This window comes from Panicum virgatum, chromosome 7K, assembly GCF_016808335.1.
Source record: "Panicum virgatum strain AP13 chromosome 7K, P.virgatum_v5, whole genome shotgun sequence".
In the NCBI taxonomy this organism is placed as follows: domain Eukaryota; kingdom Viridiplantae; phylum Streptophyta; class Magnoliopsida; order Poales; family Poaceae; genus Panicum; species Panicum virgatum.
This window is the reverse complement of record NC_053142.1, coordinates 27,228,073-27,254,901: the sequence shown is the minus strand read 5'-3', so window position 1 is coordinate 27,254,901 and position 26,829 is coordinate 27,228,073. Positions and strand designations below refer to the sequence as shown.

Sequence of the window (26,829 nt, the reverse complement as noted above, 5' to 3'; positions counted from 1 at the left end):
GAAACTTGAATTACCAACCGAAGATTTGTTATAGAATTTTACCAAATGACTGTTCGTCGCTAATCTTCTATTTTCCCCGACCAACATCTGTTGGGATTTTGGGGCTGTGGTGTAGTGAGTTAATTTGGAGAATATAGTGATTTCAAACATTCTAACCAAAAGGGCAAACAAATTTGATGCAGCTAACTAATAAGGCAATGCAATCTCAACAAAAGCATGGGCGGCATCTCTTCCAAAATATTGGTGCTTGTTTTTGCTATATAAGGTATGCACAATTTTATAGCACAATTATCAAAAATGAGAATTAGGTAATTATGCCAACTGTGTTTTATGGGAATGAAACTCTTCTCTCATCCCATGAAACTCACTCCTTTCTCCTCTCCACGTCAGCAAAATTGATGATGTTACATAGAATCTAATGCCATGAAACCCTTGTTGAGATTGGCCTAACTGTTTGGATGAAAACTTTTGGTGGCAACCAATATAATAACAGCCAAATACACAAGGCACACAAGAAATTGGTAAGTCGCGCACAACGGCCTGGGGCTGCAAACCAAATATGCCTCGAATCCAATAATTATCCATGTATTCTATGAACCACAACAAGCAACCAGTCAATATTTTAAGTTGACTTTAAATCTATGTATAGGATTTATTCCTTAGTATTTACATACTAGAACATTCGGCGGGCGATGCGCGCCCTACCATTTCAACAATAAAATGCATATAAACATAAGGCAATAAAAAGTAATAATTAAACTACATACATGATATAAGATGAATTCAATACGAAGACACCACATCCGGTAGCAAGCACATCATCAGCATATTAACATAGGTGTCTATCTAGCATTTGAATTATAAATATTACAACACATCTAAGCACAAAGTTATCCTTGCCATCAAGTGTCTGTTCGGCATTTAAATAAAAAAAATATTACAAAACAAGAGCATGATATCCTATCCATAAGGTGTCTATCCAGCATCTCAATCAACATCACATTACATCCAATCACCATAGTTACATCCGAGCACCAAACTATCCTAGGTGTCTGTCCGGCATTTGCACATCTATATTACAGAACATCCAAGCACCATACATGCAACAGCAAGTATGCAAATATAGCCACCAAACAACCTAGCTGATAGCTTTGAATACTAACTGAAACCAAAAGCAAATCACCATGGTACAAACTTTGCAAGCCAAAGTCAATGCAGTCTTCAGGTCCCATGCATCAGACTCTTCTGGCCAGAGACGAAGGGCGCACAGAAGCCGGCCACAATATGAGCTTCACTGCTCATCATCCACTGCAAAAGGATAATAATTTAATATCTAGCATGTGTCATGTAGATGGAACAACTTTCAAATGATCTGCTACTTGCATGGTTTCTAAAAACAGGATGGCAGGTTGCTAATTAAAAAAGGTCAATAAAACAGTAACACTCAATTGTTTCTACATCTTCTTACTGCATTTTGTTTAAGTCGTCTCGCTTGGCCACTTTGACCAGCCGAGTTTATGTGGTTATATACCTTGTTGATCCATTTTACTTCTAATAAAAATGTCACATTATGCTCAATTAACGAAAGTATTATTCAGATTATGTTCTGAAGTAATCATGTAGCTTGAATGATTTTACCCCTCAAATCTCTTCACTTTTCACATATAAGAAAAATAAGTTGTGAGTAGGAATGATTTGATAGAACTGATTTTTTCACGCTCACCATGCAGTTAACTTCTCATCATCAGGAAACGAAATGATTTGGGTGTCACCAAGCCACAATTGACTTCTTTCATCACAAAATAAGGAAAAAATATTCAGGCCTATGTGTACATAAGGAAACATCTCTGATGCCATGAGCTATATTCAAAATTTATTAGTCTGATAAATAAAATGAGAGCATGCTGAAACTACATATACCTAACCAGCTCAAATTTTAGTACATCTTCAATCTTACTGTAAGGTATTTTCCTTAAAAATTCAGACAAAGAAGACTCAATGGCAGATCGATTCAATTGTATGTAATTGCTAAATATTCCCCCTGCAGGTTATTAGTAAATTTTCCCCTTTTCAAACCTAGCAGGAACACTCTGAGAGTTCCTCCACCATACAACAGAGAAATATTAACTCCTACAGAAAAATCAAGGAGAAGCAAATTTAAACAAACAATGACGCTATTAAAATGATTGTCCCACTTCTCATGTCATGGCAATGGTACATGACCACACAAGCAGAGCAGGTAAAATGGACATGAACACTACAGTTCCTACTATCGACAGGCCTTCTGATTTCAGTGGAAAAACAAGGAGAACAAATGTGTTGCTTATACTATATCAATGGCCATCTGATCCCGGAGGAAAAACACAAGAAAATAAATATGCTGATTGCAATATCACATACGGTTAAATTGTTTTATCTACAAATGTGTTGCAGAAAGATCGATTTTAGTAGGTAAAATCATGGTCAGATCCAAATACAAATACCATGCGGTAGGGGATTGGGTGTTTGATTTAGTGCAGCGGGATGGGAAGGGAGTGGAATAGGCAGGCATACCCCTCTCAGATATTCATCGCTAGCGAAGCGCCCACTCAACGAACACGAGGAACAACGGACAGCGCAGCCGAGGCAGGACGACAGCGCATGAAGGTAATCTTGCACGCCACGTCAAACTGCACGAACGGGTCCAACAGCAGCACCGCCACCAGCTCCGCAGGCAGCCCGAAAGCCTGCTGCTTCCCCACCAAGTTGTATTACGACATGTCAATCTTCCAAATAGATGATCAATGAAATTACTGTAGCATATCAATCATAGTGCAACGTCGAATCAATGACATCAAACAACTGATCCATCTCTAGCAATGTAATAGGCACAAGAGAGTAGTAACTTACTTCCTCTTCTCCAATTCTGGTAAATTACTCATGGAAAACCTTGCAACAATGACCTGCAAATACAAGCTAACAATTCATGAGGTCCATGTTCGTCAAGCAAAAGATGCAAAACTATCAGAGATTAGGGGCAAAAGGGGAAGGGAGAATAAAATGTAGGCTAGAATAATTTCAGATTCAGTAGAAATATTGGTTTATGCTAGAATTTGCAATGTTTCTAGACCTTCATGCACGTATGATTGCAAGAACAATTGAGTATCAGAAAATGATTTGCAGGTGCATGGTGGGCATAACTTTAAACAAAAGGAACTGATTCAATTGGCATAGCATAACGAAGTAAGATAGAACCCTGAACGAAACCCCAGGGCCCCATCATGAGATATGCTAGTAGTTTTTTTAAGTTCCAAAAGCCAACAAATTGTGTGAAGGAACGAAGGAATCCTTAACTGAATCCTAAAATCTGTTATGCTGTTTGCTCCTGTCCACATCCATATATGTGATTACATGATAGATATCTGGAAGAGGAGGGTGGGTGGAACTGGAAAAAAGGAGCAGCACTCGATGGAAGTTACAGATAGCAGCAATGTTTTCAAATCGAGCGATTAATCGCGATTAATCGCGATTAATCGACCTTATCGGTCCAGCGCACTCGATTAGGGTCAACGACTCGATCAGGAAGCCTAATCGACCGGTCGAGCGACTAGAGGCGATTAATCGCCCGACTAGGGGTATTCTCGATCAGGTTTGTGTAACTGGGCTAGATTGTTTGTGGGCCCGTGAGAAATTTTGAGGCCCAAAGCCCACTAGGGTTAGAACTCAAGAGAGCTCCCAGCGGCTGGCGCCACACATACCATCCCCGTCCCCGTCCCGACACCGAGCCGCGCTCCCTCCATTGCCGCCCGCCACTAGGGTTAGGCCGCCGCTCCCTCCATTGCCGCCGCCGCCACGGCCTGCCGGCGCCGCGAGCAAGCTCCCTTCTTCCCTCCGCTGATCCGCTCCCTCCGGCGAGCTGCCCCGACCCGCGAACGCGAGGACGGGTGACGGGTCCGGCGAGCTCCAGAGAAGATGGCTTCGTCGTCCTCTGATAGTGCGGGTGAGCAGTTCCTTCTTCCCTCCTTTCCCTCCTCTGTTCCAGACTTCCAATGTGCCGATTTCCCTCCTCTGATAGTGCGGGTGAGCAAGAATATGGAATTATGGAGTTTGCAAAGAGGATCAGGAGCTATGGAGTATGGATTATGGAGGACAAGGAACCAATTTCAAGTAAGTCACCATTTGCTCTATATTCAGTACTAGACATAGAAAACTAGACACTTTCTTGGCCTGAAATATATATGAGAATATATACTAGTAGTTCAATACTTAACTCCTATACAATATGAGAATATATATATATATATATGGATTCTAAATGTCCTGGACGACTAGGGGACGACTAGGGTCGATCAGACTCGACTAATCGACCCTAGTCGACGACTAATCACGATTAGTCGTCTGGTCCACCCATTGTTCGATCAGACGATTAGGCGATTTAAAAACATTGGATAGCAGTATGATCAACAACTAATCTGTGGGCTAGCGATGTGAACACGAAGAAGAGCAGAAGGCCCTTTCTGCATAGGGTTTGGGCTGGAAGAGGGAAATTGAAAGGAACGGAGAGGGTTCACATACAGGCCCCCTGGCGGGGTAGTTGGCGATCATGGTGGCGGATTCCTGGAGCCTCTCAACTGCACCAGGACCCCTAGCATGCATCAGAATTCATTCAATTGAGTGAAATACAGAGGTAGATATCTACCGAGAGCTACTGACCGAAGGTGAATTCCTTCTTGAAGGCTTCATGGCGAATCAGATCGGCTCGGAGCGAATCGCCGGTTGCTTCCTTCCCTTTGTTAAAATCCGCTGTGCTCACCGGCCAGGTCCGGAATGGCGTTGCGGCCCAAGGTTGGGGGCGGCCAGATCCTGTCCGCCCCACACGCCAGCTCCCCCACCGTGCCCATGAACTCGGCGGCGCCCAGCCAGTCCGCCACCGCGTGGCTGAACCGGAACCCCACCACAAAGCCGCCGCACCCTAACATGCTCACCTGCAGCAAATTCGGCACTGGTGGTAAGAGAGCCAGAAGGAAATCCCAAATCCGCGCCCAATCGAAGCAACCCTACACAATGCGGCTCGAATCGAGGAGGCCTCCGCGTACCTGGACAAGCAGGAAGGGCTTGTTCTCCTCCTCGCGGCTGGGGCGCGGCAGCGGGTGCGGGAGCAGGTTGTCCTTGGAGATCTGCCATAGCCGATGTTGACGTCGAGGCGGGAGCAGTCAAGCACGAAGAGGTCCGGGTTGCGGACGTAGACCTTGAGCGCGGCGAAGATGGTGCCGGTTACGGCGGGGCGCGCCGTGACGGAGACGTGCGCGAGGCGGAGGCGTGCGAGGGAGACATGCGCGCGGCGAGGCGGAGGCAGAGGCGCGCGAGGCGAGGCGAGGCAGAGGCGTGCATGGAGGATGCCCACGAGCGCGAGGAGGAAGAGGGCGGCGAGGCAAGGGCCGAGGCAGCGGTCCCCGCAGCGCAGGCGGCGGCGGCGGATGGGACGAGGAGCACGGTTGGGGAGTCGGCCGGGTGGCGGTCGAGGTAGGGAGAGGGCGGCGGCGAGGAGCAGGAGAGGGAGGGAGGCGGCGGCGGCGGCGCAGTGGGGAGGAGGAGAGGGATTGAGGTGGCCGCGAGGGAGCGGGGAGGAGAGCGGCGGCGGCGAGGGGACCGGGGGAGGAGAGGGAGGGAGGGACGGAGATCGCCTGCAGCAAGATAGCGTGCTACTGCACGCGATCTGAGCCATCCATTCCCCAGTGAACGGACCAGATGGATCCACAGTAGTGAACAGTGATCCCCCTCTTCTCCGGCGACCACTTAAGTTGCGGTCGCTACAGGGGAACTCGGTTAGCGAGGGAGAGAGTGGGCGCCGACAGGGTTCGGGTGCGGCGGGCGGGGGCAAATGAAAAGGGAAAAATTGGTCTTGTACCGTCGAAAGATCACCACACCCGTAAAATACCACTGAAAGATGACCGTCCCGTAAAATACCACTGAAAGGTGCTACCGTTACCGGAAATTAGCATTCCTTTAGAATTTCTCATGGCAAACTTTGATTTGGCTCGTTTCAGCACAAAACAGGAATATGAAATGACCCTTCTACCCTTGTGTGATGACCAACAAGAAAACAAGCCCTCGGGCCTGCCTTATCTGTTCCTCCCATTCCTCGCGACACAGGCATACAGAGCCGCCCCCATCCGCTCCTTCCTGTGCGCCAGCGCCGCCGCTCCTCGCTGTGCGCCAGCGCCGCCGCTCCTCCGGCCCCCTTGCCAGCGCCGCAGCCCCTCCGGGCCGCTCCTTCCTGTACGCCAGCGCAGTCGCTCCTCCGGCCCCCTGCAAGCACCGACGCCCCTCCGGCCCCCTGCAAGCGCAGACGCTCCTTCGGGCCCTGCTGTCGGCGCCGCTGCCCCTCCCACCGGCGGGAGCCCCCTGGACCGAGCGGCTCCCAGGGTCACCGGCCTCCAGGTGGGCTTCCCTTGGCCGGCCCCAGGCGCAGGGCGGTGGGGTGCCTTGGCCGGCCCCCTAGCGCAGGCCGCCGGGTGCCTTGGCCACCGCCCGTCCCCGACCTGCGACCCTCCGCCGTCCGTCCTGGCATCCATCCTGGCTTCCACAGATGGATCCATTCTAGATTCCCCTAGAGTAAAATTCTTAACCCTAGCTCGTCCTGTATCTGTTACTGCATGTAGATGTATTGTGAAATTAGTTGAAAGAGATGCACTTTTGGACAAATGTGGTATGCGATTGGGAGTAGTCAGTAATGATTGTACCAGATTTGCAACAAATAAGTCAGATGTGTTAGCAGTGTTGTTAATTTATGCACTGCTACTATTTCAGAATCGATGAGAACAATGCTTGTAGACTAGTGATTGATGTCACCTCCTTCTCAACTATTGAGTATGGTTGTGTTGTGTACCGAAAGGGCAAAAATTTGGAGTGGTGGGTAGATTCAGAGGAGTACTCCATCATTGACATGGAGAAAGATGTTTCCAAACACTTTGGTTGGGCTAGCTACCAAGAGGCAATTTTTTTGTTTCAAAATCAGAATGGTGATACAACACGACTTGCTACTGATCAATAGCTTATAACCTTGTTGCGGGCTTCAAAAATTGTGAAGTTCATCATGACTGTTGGTAGATGTGAGCATGTTGATGTTCCTATGAATGGGACTCAAATGGCGGATAATAAGTTGCAAGTCATGGGAAATGAACTGCAAGTACATGTTAGCAATGAGAGGGATTTACTACATGTCCCATCTAGAGTTTTAGCTGCAGAATATGAGGGCCAAGAATAGGCACATGAGCCAGAACTTGGGGTTACAGCAGCTGGCCCTCCTAGAGTAGAGGAGGAGGAGGAGGAGCACTATATGGAGCCTGGTTTTGACCCCGAGGGAGATGATCCAATTGGAGCAGACGAAGAGTGGAGATATTTTAAACAGCAACAAAAGGAAAAGAGGACAGTGGAGAAGAACCGAGTGCAGAAGGAATATCAAGGTAAAGATCCAGATGCTGTACCAAGTGATGAAGCCACTATGGTTGGAGAGGCATATGTTGCACATACTACATATGACAGAGATAACCCTGAAATTAAGGCAGGATCCACATTTGTTGACAAAGATGCATTCAAATTGGTTATCAAGCAATATGCAATTACAAGAGAGTTTCAGACATTTGTGGAACATAGTGACAAAGTAAGGTACAGGGCAAGATGTGCAGATCCAACTTGTGAATGGAAAGCTCATGTAAAGAAACTTCCTGGCTGCCCTACTTTCATGGTATATTATGTGATATGTGATCTGTCCATATTTATTTCAGAATAAATTAGATCTGTTACATTCATGTTTTGTTCTCAATTTCATATTGCTGATCATGTGTCTTTTGTTTTCAGATTGTCTCCATTTCAGAAGGGCATACATGTGCAAGCACAAGCCAAGTCAAGGGAAAAGAGGCCACTAAAGGTTGGATCGCGGACAGGGCAAAACCTCTACTCCAGTCCAACCCAGGCATGATTGCAAAAAAGATGAAGTATCATCTTGAACACCAATTTCCGCTCAAATTATCATATAACAAGGTGTGGAAAGGAAGACAACGTGCACTAGAAGGACTGCATGGCACTTGGGAAGATGGCTTCAAGATGCTGTGGAGTTTCAAAGCAGAGTTAGAGGCTACTTGTCCTGTAAGCATAGTAGAGATTGATTGCAAGAAGAAGAAAGATGGGCGAGTCTATTTCTCTAGAATGTTTGTGACCATAAAGGAATGTGTGGATGGCTTTCTTGTTGGCTGTAGGCCATACCTTGGAGTGGACTCCACTCACCTCACGGGCAAATACAATGGATAGCTAGCTGCAGCAACAACAACTAATGGCCATAATTGGATGTATCCAGTGGCATATGGAATTTTTTACAAGGAGACAAAAGCTGATTGGGGTTGGTTCTTGACACAATTGAAGAGAGCAATTGGAATTCCACAAGAATTGACAATTCACACCGATGCTTGCAAAGGTTTAGAGACAACAGTCCATAATGTCTTTGGAGAAGCAGTTGAGCACAGGGAGTGTTTTAGACACTTAATACATAATTTTAGGAAACATTTTGAAGGAGATGTATTGAAGTACATGTGGCCTTGTGCTTGGGCATGTACCATTCGGAGGCATCAGTGGCTTTGGGATAGAATTACTGAAAACTGTCCAGAAGCAATTCCTTATTTGCAATCAGAACACAAACAGATTTGGTCCAGAGCTAAGTTTTCAGGGGAGTGCAAGGTTGACTATGTGAATAACAATATATCAGAGTGCTTCAACAACTGGATTAAGGAGTGCAAAGGTCTGCATGTGGATGTGCTTATGGACACAATTAGAGACATGATAATGGAAAAGATAGCAATGAGGCAGGTCATAGCTCAGAGACTTGAAGGGCCAATTCTTCCTAGTATTATCAATGAACTGAAGATGAAGAGTAGAAATTTGAAGTACACGATCAAGGGGAGTGGTGGACTTAAGGCAGAGGTGTCTGGATTGACAAAGGACAACTATCCTTGGAGGCATGCAATAGACCTTGAAGTGAAAACATGCTCATGTGGTCAGTGGCAGATTTCTGGTAAACCTTGCACCCATGCCATATGTCTCATAGGTTCATTGAGACAGTTGAAACTTGAGGACTATGTGCATGATTACTACTCACTTGAGCATTTCAAGGCTACTTATCAATTTGTGGTAAACCCGATGGTTGACAAGTCACAATGGCCTGTGGTTGATCCTGGGTTTGAGATGTTGCCTCCAAAGCTAGAAAGGGCTGTGGGCAGACCAAGAGTGAAAAGGATCAAGGCTAGAGGTGAGCCGGGGAAAAGGGGACAATACCAATGTAAAAGATGCTTGTAGTTTAGGCATATTGAGAAGGGATGCTTTGAGCCACCTACTGAACTTGGTGTTAAATTACCACCTTCATTTGCTGCCAAATCAAAGTGAGTTGAAGTTCTTGCTGTCCATTTTTCCCTTGCATTTGCCTTACATAATGTTCTGATTATATTGCTGTCATGTAGAAAAAGGAATGGAGAGGCTGGAACTTCAAAGCAGCCTGCTGCTAAAAAGTCCAAGAAGGGTGGAGCCAAAAAGGGTGGAGCCAAGAAGGGTGCAACAGCAAGCACATCTACTTACTTTGATCATATTGAGAAAGGATGTACTGAGCCCTCTTCTGAACTTGATGTTGAATTACCACCTTCACTTCCTGCCAAATCTAAGTAAGCTGAAACTCCCTTCAATTTTGTTACTATGAATTCTCTGTACGGCTGCATAATGACTAGAGTAAATTGTTGCTGTGTAGGAAGAGGAAAGGAGAGGCTACTGCATCAACATCTAAGAAGCCTTCCCAAAAGTCCAAAAAAGATGGCACATCAAGCACCTTAGTGGCTGAAGCATCAGCAACCATCTCCACTTTCTTGGTCTCTCACTCACCAGTTAGTCCAGGACCAATAATAAGGAGGATGGCAGTTTCTACTTCTACTCCAACAAAACCTCCAGAGACACAATTGAGTCCAGGGCCCACAACCAGAAGCATGGCTGCACAACTACACATATCACCAGGTGGAATTGCTAGGAGGCGCATATAAGCTAAGCCCCCTGAACTATAAAACCGGGTTTCTAACACCCTCACCTTTGCAAAACCGGACATTTAACCCCCCAGAGTGGTTTTGCAGCCCGGTTTTGCTACAGTGGCGTGGTTTTGTCTTTTTTCCGTTTTTTATTTTCGCTGAATCTTTAAAAAATTATAGTAAATCACATAAAAATCATAAAATAGAAAATCTAATATTGTTGGACTTCACGTGAGTAGATCTACACAGTGAACATATAATATGGTATGTTTTAGCACAAAGTTTTTGTCATAGTTTTAGATCTATGCTTTACTGCAATTAATCAGAATAATTCATATATGCATTTTTTGTGGTCCAACTGTGGTGAAATTTTTACTGTGAGAGAATTATTGTATTATTGAACTGTAGTAAAAATTTCATACTCGTTGGATCATGTATATCTTAGTTATAACTTTATTTAGGTTTATGTTTGTTAAATCTATGCTTTATCTATAACTAAGTTATACATGACCCAATGAGTATGAAATTTGTACTACAGTAAAAGCATACTATAATTAGCCCACCATAAAAATTTCACCATAATTGGACCATAGAAGATTCATCTATAAATTATTCCATATAGAAAAGTATAGATCTAAAGCTACAGCAAAAAAATTGGTACTAAATCATGCTATATTATATGCTCATTGTATAGATCTACTCATGTGGAGTCCAACAAAATTAAATTTTATATTTTATAATTTTTTTGTGATTTATTATGATTTTTTAAAGATTCAGCAAAAATAAATGAAAAGGAAAAAAATAAAATCGAGCTACTGTAGCAACACCGGGCTGTAAAACCACCCTAGGTGGTTAAATGTCTGGTTTTGCAAAGGTGAGGGGGTTAGAAATCCGGTTTTGTATTTCAGGGGGTGATGTGATCAACCATTGATACGTTGGGGGGTTATATATACTTTTTCCTTCTTCGTATGGAGATAATCATTAGTTCGAGGACCTAAGAGTAAAATATGCGAACATGTTTACTATAGTATCCGGATGATCTGGGTTCTATTGTGATTCTTGGAACATAGGAGGGTTTTTTTGTAAAGTATCCGGCGCTCAGAGGGATCGACACGCGTCCCATTTTTCCCGTGGGACGCGGGGAGAGAAGCGCAGAGCAGTAACTTTCACTACTAGAAAACACGCCATGGGAACCGGTTGGAAACACCCTTCGGCACCGGTTTTCCAATCGGATCCCCCAAACCGAGACCAATGGCGTCTCCCTAAGACCCCGGGTATTTAACCCGGTGCCTTAGGCTTCCATTGGCACAGGATGGAAAGACCAACCGGTGCCAAAGTGGCTGCCACGCTGACGCAAGATGGCAGCCCCTTTGGTACCGGTTGGTCTTTCCAACTGGTGCCAATGACATTTTTCCTTTTTTCCTGTATTCCAGTTTTGTTTGTTTTATTTATTACTATTTATTCTTTTATAATTGCTAAACGCACTCGAGCTCTATAGTAGTATACATTCATTGGTCGCACGTATGCGTTCATTGTCAAAGAATATCTGAAACTAACTAAAAGTGAAATGCGAGCATATAATTAAGCTAATTAGATGAACTAATATATTTACAAATATACAAACATCAAGACATCATGTTTAGAAATATTTACAAATGTACAAGTCATGTTTGTAGTCCAACTACTGGTCCCCTCAGGAGGTCGATGGAAGTCCTCTATGGATGTAAACGTCGTGATAGAACTCGCCTCTAGGATCCAAGATCTTGTTCAAAATGAATCCGACGAGCTGCTTGCACATGCGTTGATCCGATCAGTAGAGTAACATTCATCCCCCATTTGAGACATCTATCATTTAGGAAAAAAGGATTAACATCATGTGCGTTAGTACAATTATGAAAATATACTAGTGAACGGTTTGGACGTACTCTCGTGTCTTCATCAGTAGCCTTCGCACTTGGAGTCATGATGTGCAAATAGTCACATACGTAGTACCCGCACCAATCAGTTCCTTGTTGTTGTCTCGCACACTTAGGGACAAACAAATAAATTACTCAATTTAGAACAATTTGGGATTATATACTTAACTAGACAAATCTTTATGAATCAACATACCGGATAATCCATGTTAACGTTCAGTTCGGGCCTCCATTGACCACGTCCTTTGTTATTTTTCACAATTTTTTTCCAAACCCTGCGCTCAAAGTTAAGTTTGATATTCAGGAATTGTTATTAACAGAAAAAGGTTTTGATTGTGCAAACTGAACATACCTATTCAAGGGGTCTAGGATATGTTGGATTGCGGACATTGGATTTCTCATTGAGTCAAAGACTATAAGATTGCCGGTCTCTATGGAAAGTATGAGTAAAATCCAATGATAACTGCAGATATAGATAGGATATATATATACATGCATTAGACGACTTAGTATTTATTTAGTAATATAACATAGGATTGAGTCGACCAAGGCTTACCCAAAGTTGTATGGTATGAATATATAGGATTTGTAATTTTACCTAGTCAACGAATCGTACATGTTTTGTCACGTTTCCTTGTAATTTTCATTGTGCACTTTTTGGTTGACTAGCAAAGGAGACATGAAGCCGATCTGATGGTGCCATCCATGTTTTCGGCTTCTTTGGGTCTCCTATCTAAATGATATAATAGAAATTTTATAATGCACATATATAATTATGTTCTTGTTAACAAAAAGTATTAATGTAGAGGTAAGTGATACTTACAAAACCCAAATGGTGATGATATAGGCGTCTAGGGCTTGTCGATGGTAAATGTGATATAAATTTTTGAAGTACACCCAGAAGTCGTCCTCCCCACGAAAGAAATCATGGTCACGATACTTGACTCCAAACATTTTCCCTTCGTCATTCGACATTCGCAGGTACCATCTATGCAAATTGAACATCTGCGTGCCTAGACTTTTCTCCTCTTCCTCAGTGACAAAAGGTTTTCCATGCTGGAATGGAGTAAGAACGGGAGCGACAGGGATTTCCGCCTCCACTTGCCCCGTTGCCTCCTCTAGCGTTAATCCAGTTTCAGAAAGAAATATCGCGGCCTGTAGGTCCGCCTGGAGTTGTACGTCCGTCGGGTGGAGTGGCAACCCTGGCACCCGGAGGCGCTCGAGTTCTTTTTGTTGTGTGCCAAGCTGAGGAATGGACTTGCCACATTTTTTCTTCAGATTTCTCACCTTGTGTGCCTTTGTCAGAGTACGATCATAGTCCGAGGGTAAGCTTTTCGGTTTTGGTGGGTTGTCTAGGTTTGCGAGAAGCTTTTTCCCTAGTTCTAGAGGTACCTTTTCGCTCGGCGGGGGGACTTTAGGCTTCAATTGTTCTTTTATATATTGAGCAGTCTCCTCTTCCAACTCCTCAGCGGTTTTCTCGTAGGTTAATTTTCTTTCGACCGTTTTCTGCTTCTTCTTTGAGGGTCCAGCCGCTGGGAAGGATGCTGTCTTTTTCTTTCCTTTTTCTGGTGCAGGAGGAGTTGGAGTACTCGTGGCCCTTTGCACCGGTGGAGACGGTGGTGAAGGAGGTGGTTGTGGGGACGGCGGTGAGGGAGGCCGCGGAGACGGGCGATCGGTCTGCACAGGAGCCGTTGTGCTTGCAGTAAGTTTGATGTCGGCCTTGCGCCATAGAATGACCCCGTGCAGTGCGTCTCCCAATGTCTTCTCTCCATCCCCTCCAACGAAGTCGAGCTCAAGATCCTCATTGTTTCCAACTATCTGCTCGACTGTGACGGAGGTGTAGCCAGGGGGTATCGGCCTTCCATGAATTGTAGTAGAAGGATTTAGGGGCAGGGCTAACCCGTATGCGACATGAATGGATATATTTCTTGCTCGCACATGAAGTTCGCACAGTGTCAGCATGGTGACATCATCCACTGGATACCTCTGGTCATCTACCGCCGTTGGCTCAATCTGGGGTTGCTGTTCCACTTGTACGTCGGGCGCCGCCGTGGATGCACAGCTGTTGCGTCGCTGAGAGGCCGGGCTTATCACAACATCCGGGTGTGACCCAGCAGTGGCCCTTTGGCTCAGAGCTAGCTGCACTGCCTCACTGACCCTGGCGTCCATCTGAGATTCCAAGGACACATACTTCCTGTTCATCTCTTCTTGTATGGCACGAAATTTCTCTTCCTGTTCGGCTTTGCTCTTTCGGTGAGTCTTGTAAGAGGAATCTCCGACCCAAGCAACTTTCCATGGGACCACGCCGATGCCGCGGGCTCGTCCAGGGTGTTCCGGATTCTTTAATGCCCTTGTCAGCTCATCATTCTCCCTTTGAGGCTGGAATGTTCCTTGTTGGGTCTCATCTATTGCAGCGACTAGATCGTGGGACACTTCTTGCATATGCTCGGGCACGACCAAACTTCCATCCAACTGGTTTAGTGTCACGCCATTAGCAAATAACCACCACTTGGATCTATCCGGCCAATCCCAAGTCGTCGGCCTGATGCCTCTATCCATAAGGTCCTGCTCCATCTTTTGCCATTTTTTAACTGACTTCTTGTACCCGGCAGCCCCAAGGTGGTGGCTGTACTTCTTATTGGCTGCATTCACCTTGGCCTGTTCGGATTTTTCTTGGGCTTCCTCTGATAGTTTGTATTGTTTGAACTCCTCCCAGTATGGTTTAACCTGAGGAAGATCGTCCCAGTTCGGCTCCTTATCCTTCTTGATGTACAACTTCTTCTTGAAAGTTGCAAAGGCAAGGGCCATCTTTTTCAAGGCACATTTCTTCACAAGTTCTTGGTCAACTCCTTCAGGAAGAGTGAACATATCCTTAAGTTCTGCCCATAGCATTTCCTACTGATGTGCAGGCACGGCGTGTTGCTGTTCTTCGGGTTTGCTCGTTTTCCATAGTCTTGTGGTGATCGGAATTCTTGCCTGAACAATAATCCCATATTGGTTGACAAATTTTGTGCTAGCAGCCTCTGGAGCACTTGGACAGCCCTCTGCGTCCACTTCTATGACTACCTGTCTTCCCTCCATTTTCTTGGTTGACCGGCGTCTCCCTTTTGACTGGCTCAACGAATTCGATGTGGAGGTCGACTAAATTACAAAAAAGATATGTTAATCGCAAAACTAATCTACCGAAGTCACCATGCATATAGTTTTAAGATTCGTACTGGAACATGCTGCTGTTGATTGGGCGGCGGCGCAAAGTCCTCATCTTCTTCATCGGCATCTCCAGACATATTCAGGAATGAATTAGCTGTCCGAGCATCTTCTTCAGCGATTGGCGGGGTGGTGTTGGCCCTCGTATCTTCGTTTATTGCGTCCAACATGTATTGCTTGGCGACCACGTCATCACCGAAGGGGTCCATCCTTAACTGAAACCGTAAAAATGTGTTAGGGTATGTGTCCATCCTTAAATGAAGTAGGAGAATTCAATTCTTTGAACGAATATGCGTGTTTGAGAGAGAGAGTGTGTGTGTATGTTAGAGGGACAGAGAAAGAGAGAGAGAGAGAGTTAGTGAGTGTGTGTGTGAGTTAGTGTGTGTGGGTGTGTGTGTGTCTGTGTGTTTGTGTGTTAGTGGGATAGAGAAAGAGAGAGAGAGAGAGAGTTTGTGTGCGGAAGCTGGCTCCTGGTACTCCTCCGACTGCTCAACGTCTACTCACGATCGCAACGCCAAAACAAGATCCAGCACATACACATACATGCAAACAAAGGCAAAAGCTAAGAAACAGTACAACAATACATAAAACAGCAAACAAAACTGAGATAGAACTATTCTACGCGTTACAACGATCGCGGGGACAAAAAGAAAACCTAAAACAGAGCTAGAACTCGAAATCTTGGGCTAAAACAAGGTCCAGGGGCTAAACTGCTAGAAAACTAAGGTTCCAGGGGCTTCTGCGCAAAAACCAGGGACTAAAACATAATTAAGGATTAGATCTAGGGTCTAACATGCAAAAAGACAGGGGCTGGACGGCGGGTTCGAAAACTGGAAAGCTCAGGGGCCTAAACACTAAAAACAGGGCTGATCTGGAATTACTTTTGAACTGGCGTGGACTGCGGGTTAGTTCCCGAAAAGTCCAGGGGCTCTTTAGCAAAATAGCTAGGCTGAAGGGGTATCTTCTAATCTGGGTCGCTTATGCTGGATCGGACGGACATGAGAGGTTGGGCGCGCGAGCGGCGGCGAAAGGTCGCCGGCGACGCGTTCCTGCAGCGGGGACTCGCCGGATTAGGCCGAACTCGGCCGTCCGGGGCTCGATTCAACTCGGGCTTGGGTTCGGAAGCTTCAGCGTGGCATGGGTAAACCACCTAGGGCCTTGGTTCAGGGCTAGGGTGAGCGGAGTGGGGTGCGCAGCACCGGGGGCAGCTCTGCGGCGGCGAGGCTCGCCGGAGTCGCACGCTGGTGCGATTCCGTGCGCAGCTCTTGGCGCAAACGGTGCAGGAAGCATGTGCGCTACAGGGCGAACCTAGACGAAGCCTACACATGGGTCTACGGCGCAGCAACGACCTCCGCCACGGTGGAGCGGCACTGCGCGCGGCGGCGTCACGCTGACGTGGGTGTTCCGGCCCCTGGGGCTTGCTACCGGCTACGGAAGCTAGCCTAACAGGAAGAGGAGAGGCTGGAGTGTGGGTGTTACGCTGGAGTGTGGCTGGCTTGGGAAACTCCCTGGGGTCAAGACGGAGCTGCTGCGGTGGTTGGCAGGGGCTAGAAGGCCGTGGGGTGGCTGGCCTGCACTTACGGCGAGGAGGGGCGGCAGCGGTCCAAGGGACGGCGGCGTCGACACGGCGAGGGGGCGGCGGCGGCCGAAGGGGCGGCGGCGTCGAGGCGGGCGGCGTCGAGGAGGCGCGCAGAGGAGGCGCCAAGGGGAATGGCGGCGGCGCACCGGGGTTCGGCGTCGAGGGGTTGTCGAGGAAGCCAGAGAGGTCAAGGCGAGGGGGCGGAGGACGATCGGCGCGATGCGTGGAAGGAAGAAGTGAGGAAGAAGAGAAGAAAACAGTGCACAACCTTATATACACCAAAGGCCTTAGGCACCGGTTTGTAACCACCCGGAGACTTAGGTAACCCAAAGGCATCGGGTGATAATTCCACCCGGTAGCTTAGGGCTACAACGGGCGGGAGTTGAAAAGTGCCAAAGGCTGCTGAAATATTTGTACTCTAAAGCTTTTGCCGCCAAACCTACCGAAAGCACCGTGTAACGCAGTGGTAACGCTAAGTTTTCTGATCGCAGAGGCCCGGGTTCAACTCCCGCGTGCCACTTTTTTTTGCCAAAAATTTGCTACCAGTTGAAACCTTCAATCAGTGCCAATAGGTTATTTACAAAATCGATTAATTGAATAGTAAATCTTAATAAATCAAATAATTGCATAATAAATCATTTAAATGCACAATAATTTTAATTACTACATAATAAATCATTTAGGTGCATAACTAATTATTTTAATTTCATAATAAATCAAATAATTGCATAATAAATCATTTAAATGCACAATAATTTTAATTACCACATAATAAATCATTTAGGTGCATAACTAATTATTTTAATTGTATAATAAATCATAATAAATCAAATAATTGCATAATAAATCATTTAAATGCACAATAATTCTAATTACTACATGATAAATCATTTAGATGCATAACTAATAATTTTAATTGCATAATAAATCATAATAAATCAAATAATTGCATAATAATTCATTTAATTGCCCAATAAATCAATTTACTGCATAAGAAATCTGATAATATTCACAGAAAATATTACAAGACATAATCATTCAACTAAGGGAATATTAACGATGGTTCTCTTTACAATCGTCCCTTTATTATGATCATGACGTGCGTATGGAGCCTCCTCTTCGGCTAAAAGAGTACTTGTGTCAATCTCCACTGCGAACGGAGTCATATCTTCAACCTTATTGTATTCTTCTTCATCTGTGACATCGTCGACTCCCACAATTTTCCTTTTTCCTGCCAGAATAATATGGCGCTTTGGCTCATCTCCGGCACCTACAAAACTTGATTTATTCCTGGACTTGTCCTTTCTCGGTTTGCTAGACTGTCCTGCACATAGAAAACTTGAGTGACATCTTTAGCTAGAACGAATGGTTTGTCTCGATAGCCAAGCTCTTTGAGGTCTACCGTTGTCATTCCGTACTCGTCGATATCGACACCTTTTCCTGTGAGTTTTACTCATTGACAACGAAATAGAGGTATCTTCAACGGCCCATAGTCAAGTTCCCAGATCTCTTCAATGTAACCAAAATGTGAGTTCGTTTGGCCACTAGAGTCGGTGGCATCTATACAGACACCACTATTTTGATTGGTGCTCTTGTTATCTTGGGCTCTTGTATAAAATGTGTAACCATTAATTTCATATCCTTGGTACATCAGGATTGAATTTGCTGGACCCCTGGCCAACCAAGCTAGCTGCTCATGAATTTGATCGTTGGCCATGACTTCCTTCTACAACCAGGTGGTGAATGTATCGTTATGATGTTTTGTAATCCATGTCTCAGACTTCAAAGGGTATATGCTTCGCACAATTTGCATGTGCTCTTCTATGTATGGAGCCACCAAGGCTGATTGTTGCAGAACTGTGAGATGTGCTTTGCTCAACGTGGCATGATCCGTGGCATTTACTAATTTTCTTCCAAGTGTGCCCTTTCCAATCAGCCGCCCCTCATGACGTGATACTGGAATCCCAATTGGGCAGAGTTCTTCCACATAGTCAACACAAAACTCAATGACCTCCTCTGTGACGTAACCCTTTGCAATGCTTCCTTCTGGACGAGCCCGATTACGAACGTATTTCTTTAGGACTGCAAAGCATCTTTCAAAAGGGAATATATTATGAAGGAAAACAGGACCGAGAATGCCAATCTCTTTGACCAGGTGAACTATAAGATGCGTCATAATATTGAAGAATGATGGAGAAAATATCATTTCAAGACTGACTAAACTTTGGACAACATCCTCTTGTAGCCTGCTTAAACTCGATGGATCGATTACCTTCTGAGAAATTATGTTGAAAAAGACGCATAGCTTTATAATTGTTGCTCGAACATTAGCTAGTAGAATACCTCTAAGTGCAACTGGAATCAATTGCGTCATCAACACGTGACAGTCATAGGACTTTACGTGTGCGAATTTCTTCTCTTTCAAGTTCAGTAGCCTCTTTATATTCGAAGAGTAGCCTGATGGGACCTTGATACTGTTCAAATAGTCGAACGTACTTTGCTTCTCTTCCTTACTAAGAGTGTAGCACGCAGGACCTAGATAATGACGTCCTTTATCCCTTTTTTCTGGATGTAGGGCGGCCCGTTGTTTCATACGTTGAAGATCTTGCCGCACTTCCAATGTATCCTTTGGCTTACCATAGACACCAAGGAAGCCTAGAAGGTTCACATAAAGATTTTTTGTTAGGTGCATCACATCAATTGCGTGGCGGACGTCTAAGACTTCCTAATAAGGTAACTCCCAAAAAATACTCTTCTTCTTCCACATAGGTGCACATCCGTCATCACTCTGCACCGATCTTCTGCCGGGTCCTTTTCCAAATACTACTTTTATATCTTTGACCATTTCAAACACCATTTTCCCACAACGGTGCCTAGACATGGTACGATGATCCGCCTTTCCATCGTAGTGAGCATGCCTCCTCCTTAATGGGTGCTTGATCGGAAGAAATCGACGATGACCCATATACACGATCTTCCTACAGTGCTTGAGGTCAGGGCCGTCCCGGTACAAACCGGGGCCCTGTGCCAAAGTATAAAGCGGGCCCTAATAGAAAAATAATAAATACAATATGATATATTAAATTGCCACGGAAAACATCGAAAGTTATACCTATTTAATCTTAGTTGCAAATTTTTTTACTTGAATAACACCATTCTTTTCAAGATTCTCGAAATGAAAATTTCAATGATAAACTCATAATCAATCTTTTACAATATGTCAGTCTTAAATGCTATCATTTCTATTTTCTTGTGTCATTGTAGAACACAAATAAGACTTCACTACCTTCAGTTTAGAAAAGCTTGATTGCGCTGATCCATAGCTCTATGAGATTGAGTTAAATTCTCTATTCTTTGCTTTTCTTTTCTACGTTTTCAAGAATCCGAGTCATATTCTCTAGATTGATTTGCAAAAGACATGGCTTGGATCTTGAAATAATAAACGTTTAGATCAATTGATGCATAAAAGATCAATTGATCCATTCACCATCCATCAATTGAAACAAAAGAATTAAAGAAATTAGAAATACATTAAGCCTTGACTTGTAGCAAGTACGGCTTGATGTTTAACTTGAACACGTGCACGTACGGACTAACAGCCGATCAGGAATGGATCAGCAAGCTGCAAGACGCAGGCGTGCGAGAATTTGAAGCAGCAGACGGCGGACAAAATATTGGGGCCAAATACTAATAAGCTTAATGGATTGTTGATCTGTAACTTGGGGCCCCTAAAAATTGGGGGCCCTGTTTAGCCGAACCGGCCGCACGCCCATAGGGACGGGTCTGCTTGAGGTACATGCTGTCGGTTTCTTCTAAACAAAGGGTGCATGCCTTATAACCCTTATTGGATTGTCCAAAGTGGTTACTTAGTGCTGGCCAATCGTTGGTGGTTACGAAAAGCAATGCACGAAGGTTAAAATGATCCTCTGCGTGTGCATCCCACATACGAACACCCTCCTCTTTCCACAACAATAGAAGATCCTCAATCAGTGGTTTCAGATACACATCTATATCGTTACCGGGTTGCTTCGGGCCGGGGATAAGCACCGGCATCATATTGAATTTCCGCTTCATACACAACCAGAGAGGAAGGTTGTATATACAGAGTGTCACATGCCAGGTACTATGGCCACTGCTCTTCTCACCGAAAGGATTCATGTCATCCATACTTAAGCCGAACCTTATATTCCTAACATCATTTGCAAATGTTGGGAATGTTCTATCCACTTTTCTCCACTGCAACCCATCAGCGGGGTGTCTCAACATATTGTCTTGCTTACGTTCTTCTTTGTGCCATCGCATCAATTTCGCATTTGTTTTGTTCATGAACAAACGTTTCAGATGTGGTATTAGAGGGAAATACCACATCGCTTTGGCAGGAACCCTCTTCTTGACACGCATCCCCTCAACGTCGCCTGGATCATCTCGAGGGATCTTATACCGGCATGCGTTGCATACAGGGCATGAATCCAAATTTTCATACTCACCTCGATATAGGATGCAGTCATTAGGACAAGCGTGTATCTTTTGTGCCTCTAATCCTAAAGGACAAACAATTTTTTTTTGCCTCGTATGTTGTCGCCAGCAAGGTGTTACCCTCAGGGAGTAAGTTTTTTATAAGTTTCAGCAACTCCTCGAATCCCTTGTCAGACAAACCATTTGATGCCTTCCATTGCAACAATTCCAATGTCGTACCCAACTTCTTTTGGTCTTGTTTGCAATCAAGGTACAACAATATTTTGTAGTCCTCCAACATACGCTTCAGATCTCTCGATTCCTTTTCTGTTTCACAACCTTCCTCAGTTTCGCGCAGCATCTGACAAAGATCATCTTCTACAATGTATCCTTCAGTATCTTCTTCAGGCTCACCCGTTGCAGTGTCATTGAAAAAGGCATTATAATTGGCTGCAAAGTCAGGAATCCTATCCTCTTCTTCTACATTATTATCCAACATAATTCCTCTTTCGCCATGCTTGGTCCAAACATAGTAGTTCGGCATGAAACCACTATTGAACAAGTGATTGTGGATGGTTCTTGATGATGAGTAATCTTTCTCATTCTTACAGAATTTGCATGGACAACGAACAAAACCGCCATACTTGTGTTTCTCGGCCGCTTCTATGAATTCATGCACGCCATCAATGAACTCCTTTGAACGCAGTCGGCCATGTACATCCATTGCCGACTCATCTGGGTCCACGATACATTTATATACATCATTGTAGTGTACAAATAATTCATTCATACTACCAATTTATAACTAATATTGAATACGCTATTAATAAAACTGAACTACAAAATTATAACGATGCATATGGCCTTCTGACTGCATGACTGTGTAAAAACTTTGTTTTCTATATGTAACTTTATATTTTTGTACAAGAAACGACACATGTGGCCTTCTGGTCTAGCTGAGCTGCGGGTCTCGAATTGGCGCAACATGCATCTCGAATGTGGAATCTTGTAAAGTTTTGCAATTTTGAAGGGAACTAAATAAAGCACCCTTACATATGTAATTGATAATATTTCCATACAAAATTTGAATTCAAATATATAATTGATAATGCATATAACTATAATAAATAGATACTATTCACTTATCAAATAAATTGATAAAACATATAAATACAATAATTTGATAGTATTCACATATCAAATAAATTGATAACGCATATAACTACAATAAAATGCTACAACTAAAAATAATTATCACATGTATAAACTAAATTAAGTGATAACTGCTTCTAAAAACCAATTGCTAAGTTATGGAGAAAAATATCTAACCTTTTTTGAAAAAAAACAAAAATTCGCCTCCCTTCCCCTCACTCAGCTGCCATGAACAGTGAGTTCACGGCAGCTTGGAGGGGGGAGGGGTTGTGGTATTTATAGGCGTGGCTCAAAGGCACCGTTTGGTGCTCAACAACCGGTGCCAAACAATAGGCATAGGCACCGGTTGAAGTTAACAACCGGTGCTTTTGTTGTGGGCACGTGGCGGCACCGGGTCAATGCAAAACCCGGTGCCATTGTCCGCCCTTTAGGCACCGGTTGGTGCCACCAATCGGTGCCCGGTGCCTATACTAGGGTTTTGGTATCAGATAATGCTTTAACCTGGTACCAAACCCCATACCTTTGATCGCCGTTGGCCAAAGGTACCAGCTGCTTTTGCAACCGGTACATCAGTACCGGTTGCAAAAGCAGCTGGTACCTTTGGCCAAGACCTTTGGCGTGTTTTCTAGTAGTGTTTTAACCATTCTGATTACTGACCCCGGCCCATGAGAATTGACCGTTACGTCCCACTTGCAAGGAGAATACTTCATCACCGCCCATCAAAGGGGCCCGGGGGAATATCCAGCAATCTCCAAGCTTTAGTTCTCACAGCAGAGGCCAGGTTCCGTCCAAAAGATTCCAAATTAAAGCCAGTTGTTTTCTCATGGTATGCTAGCTTGACCTTTGACCCTCTCGCTCCATATATAAGTATAGTACCACCCTCTCAGCTAGCTTATACCTACAAGCAAGGCCCACAGTACTCTCCAAAGACTCCTATATATAGCAGTTGAAGCAATACTGGAAATGGCAGCTAGCGATTCCTTGGTTACAGCTCGTGTCATAGGAGATGTCTTGGACCCCTTTAACACCAGTGCTGATCTGATGGTCCTATTTAATGGTGATCCTATTATCAGTGGCATGGAGTTGCGCTCTGCGGCGGTGTCCAATAGGCCGACGGTCGAGATTGGAGGAGATGACTATGGCGTTGCATATACCATGGTAAACTCATGACATGTTGATTATTGTTGACAAGTTAAATTTAGATGCTGGTGCTACGTGGATAACTTTACTTTGTTGTGGTTGATATATATGTAATTAATTTTTTTTGGGCGCAATATATATTTAATTAATTTAGTGTGGTAACTTTGCATAAAATTGTGCCAACAGGTGATGGTCGATCCCGATGCTCCTAACCCAAGCAACCCAACGTTGAGGGAGTACCTGCACTGGTGAGGGCAATCCCAGACCATTATTGTTGGGTTTGTTTTGCTCACATACAATATCTTAGTACTATATATGCAGATGTGATTCCCCATAATTTCAGTGCATGTATATTAGGGTTTGAATTTTTTTAGCTTGTTGGCGAAAACACTGAATTTGGCGAACTCTAATCTAGACTTGTACAATATACTGATTGTTGAGTAATTTAAGTTTCAAAGGGTTTAACATGGCCATGCCTATCCATGAAATGAGTAGGAAGACATGAGACACGTACCCTAAAGAACACATCAATCTAGAATAGCATGTCGATCTGTAACAATAGCACAAAGAGCAAGGCACAACAATGCATTTTTTGGTTTGTATTATTTCCTCCCCCACCAGAAACATTAAAGTTCACAAAATTTCAGTGAAATTCCCAATGTATTGCATTCACATTTAAATATGAGATGTACGACATAAGTTGATGATGATCGTTGTAAAAATTGTATTCTTCTTTTTATCAGATTGTTCTATATACAGTTTGCACATCAAGGAGCGCTAACTTCCAATCAATTCATGTTTCCATGCAGGATGGTGACTGACATACCAGCATCAACTGACAATACATACGGTTAGTACACCTGCAAGCATTCTAATTTTTGAAACAAGTAAACGTACATGTCTACTTCTATGATTTATATATGTACAATATATGCATACACGCATGCTGATCCATCACCCATTATACTGTATTGCTTTTGTTTTCATTAGTTTAAGGTGTATATTGATTTGAAATAGTAAAACAAAAGTATATCAATATATACTTGTATTCAATACACTTTTGAGATGATGCTAAAATTAGTGGCAGTTGAAACATAATATTTTAGTAGAAAATAGCAAAAAGTGGGTGTAAAACGGATGAGGCGAGCCAGTGCAATGGATGAATTCAGCACAAGTGGTGCATAGAATATATGCATACTGACCCATTGTTCGAAATATTTGATTGGTGCATCACTCTTTCGCTCCGTTCTACTGGCAACCATCAGCAGTGCTTTTCTCTCACACTAAACCAGCACCGCCACCAGCCAGCCAGCAGTACTTTTCTCTCATAGCAAACCAACACCAGCCATCAGCCACAGCCAGCAGAACAAGTTGTTTGTCTACATCTTACAGTATCGAACTCAACTGCAAAGAGCAAAGTGGCCGGTAGTTATTATATATTTTGAGAGTGATTATTTTTGGTACATCATCATCAGCTGAGTTACTGGATTAATTATTCTTTGCATGCAGGCCGTGAGCTGGCATGCTACGAGCCCCCTTCCCCGGAGACGGGCATCCACCGCATGGTGCTGATGCTGTTCCGGCAGCTCGGGCGGGAGACGGTGTTCGCGCCGTCGAGGCGCCACAACTTCAACACCCGTGGCTTCGTCCGCCGCTACAACCTCGGCGCGCCCGTCGCCGCCATGTACTTCAACTGCCAGCGCCAGTCCGGCTCCGGCGGCCCCAGGTTCACCGGGGCTTACGACACCAGCCGCCGCCGTGCCGCCGGCTGATCTCGACATCTTAATCGCCGGCCCATCATATTTATATACGTCGTGTGCTTACTCTGCATGCGTAGCACGTCGTCGTCTACACATGTACGCACGTATATATAGTTGTAGGCACACATGCATGGAATGTGTAAGAGATCGAATAAACGAGTAGGATGCATATACGCGCGCGTCCGTATATAGCCACATACATACACGTACACATATATAGTTAAAATAAAGGTTTACCAGTTTGGTGTGTGCTGCATGCAGATAGATATACAGAATTAATATAGCCAGATCGATATATGGGTGTGCAGTTTGTAATAAGCAGCAGTGTACTTAGCATGTGTATGGAATAATGAAGGATTATTATCTGTTAACATATATATATATATATATACATATATATACATATATATATATCACGAGTTACTATTCACTGCACAATTCAAATTCAGCAGTTACTATTCAAATTTGTGGCACTATTCAAAATATCAAGTACTATTCAAATTCAGAATATGAATAGCGCTCGAGCACTTCAACTGAGTGGCTCAGGCACCCAAATTCACTTACTATTCAATGCACTATGCAGAGCACTTCTTGTGATTATGCAAATTATATGGTACTTGATTATAATGAGTTGATGCAGTATGGGTGTGTGATACTATTCAACGATAGCGACCTTCGTGGATGGTGGACGAGTGCGTGATTATTATGCGGGTGATTAGCAGAGTAAAATTTCAAGGCTATTGAGGCAGCAGCTATTGGGTGATAGCGACGTATGCGGATAGTGCGTGATTAGTGATTATGCAGGGTATGGGTATGCGTGGTTCTCAGGATCTTGGCAGGTTGGCGAAACCAAAATTTCAGCCGGTCGTGCAACTATGCTTGTGTAAATCCTACTCGGTAATCACCGCATGCTTCGCTAGCTTGCTTCAGAACCAGGACTACCCGGTCTTCTCCCGAACTAACCCCAGCCACGCGCACACAGGACTCAGGCTCTACCGTCTCCCCGGGCAGTTCCACCAGAAGGGAACACTTCTCTGCGGACACAGGCTCTCTCAGACGCCTCTCCCTGGGCTAAACGAGAGCAACTCAACGCAGAGGTTTCTCCTCTAGGGTCCCTAGTGTAGAGACATTGCCCCATATGAACGAGCTCTAAGGAAAGCAGGGAAATTCACAAGAAAGATAATCCATTTCCACTGAGCAAACTTACATACGGCTTTCTCTTTCGGGAAGCCCCAAGCACTTACACAAACCTGGGATTACCTTACAGGCGAAGGGCGATTACAACAACTCGCTTATTTCTATATTACAATGGGAGTGAGATGGCTACTAATTAGGTGGAGTGGTGGTAGATGCGCTCTGAGTATTAGGCTCGGTGTCTTCTCTCCTCTTCTTTGTCCGGCGATGAATGCGTGCGTCTGGCTTTTCCTTTTATAGACGGGATGAGCCTTCAGGCTTAAGGAAGCTCCTGGACACCCGAGGTCTTCAATTATCTTCCTTTACTGTTGCCTGGACAGCTGGACGATAACGCTGGCTTCAATAATTGTCCTGGCTACAGTAGAACTCACTGTTCAAATTACTGTTTA

The 26,829-nt window shown here is 44.4% G+C and overlaps 1 protein-coding gene and 1 long non-coding RNA gene across 6 annotated transcripts; one reads left to right on the top strand and one right to left on the bottom strand.

The window, feature by feature from the left end:
- Nucleotides 1-782: 782 nt before the first annotated feature.
- Nucleotides 783-5,067, bottom strand: LOC120640705. 5 transcript variants are annotated; one of them, XR_005661971.1, is made up of 6 exons: nucleotides 5,041-5,067; nucleotides 4,693-4,964; nucleotides 4,555-4,624; nucleotides 2,890-2,942; nucleotides 2,554-2,729; nucleotides 783-1,308 (listed from the first exon to the last, which is right to left on the bottom strand). It is a non-coding gene; the product is annotated as an uncharacterized LOC120640705 (long non-coding RNA). The 5 variants fall into 5 exon arrangements; XR_005661969.1 differs by lacking the exon at nucleotides 5,041-5,067 and having other exon boundaries at nucleotides 2,554-2,765; nucleotides 4,693-5,034; XR_005661967.1 differs by lacking the exon at nucleotides 5,041-5,067 and having other exon boundaries at nucleotides 4,693-5,034.
- Nucleotides 5,068-23,276: 18,209 nt separating this feature from the next.
- LOC120640067 (protein FLOWERING LOCUS T-like) lies at nucleotides 23,277-25,258 on the top strand. The gene is made up of 4 exons (XM_039915958.1): nucleotides 23,277-23,504; nucleotides 23,673-23,734; nucleotides 24,296-24,336; nucleotides 24,996-25,258. Exons 1-4 carry the CDS (start codon nucleotides 23,310-23,312, stop codon nucleotides 25,256-25,258), a joined length of 561 nt encoding a protein of 186 aa, XP_039771892.1. The 5' UTR covers nucleotides 23,277-23,309.
- Nucleotides 25,259-26,829: the final 1,571 nt, after the last annotated feature.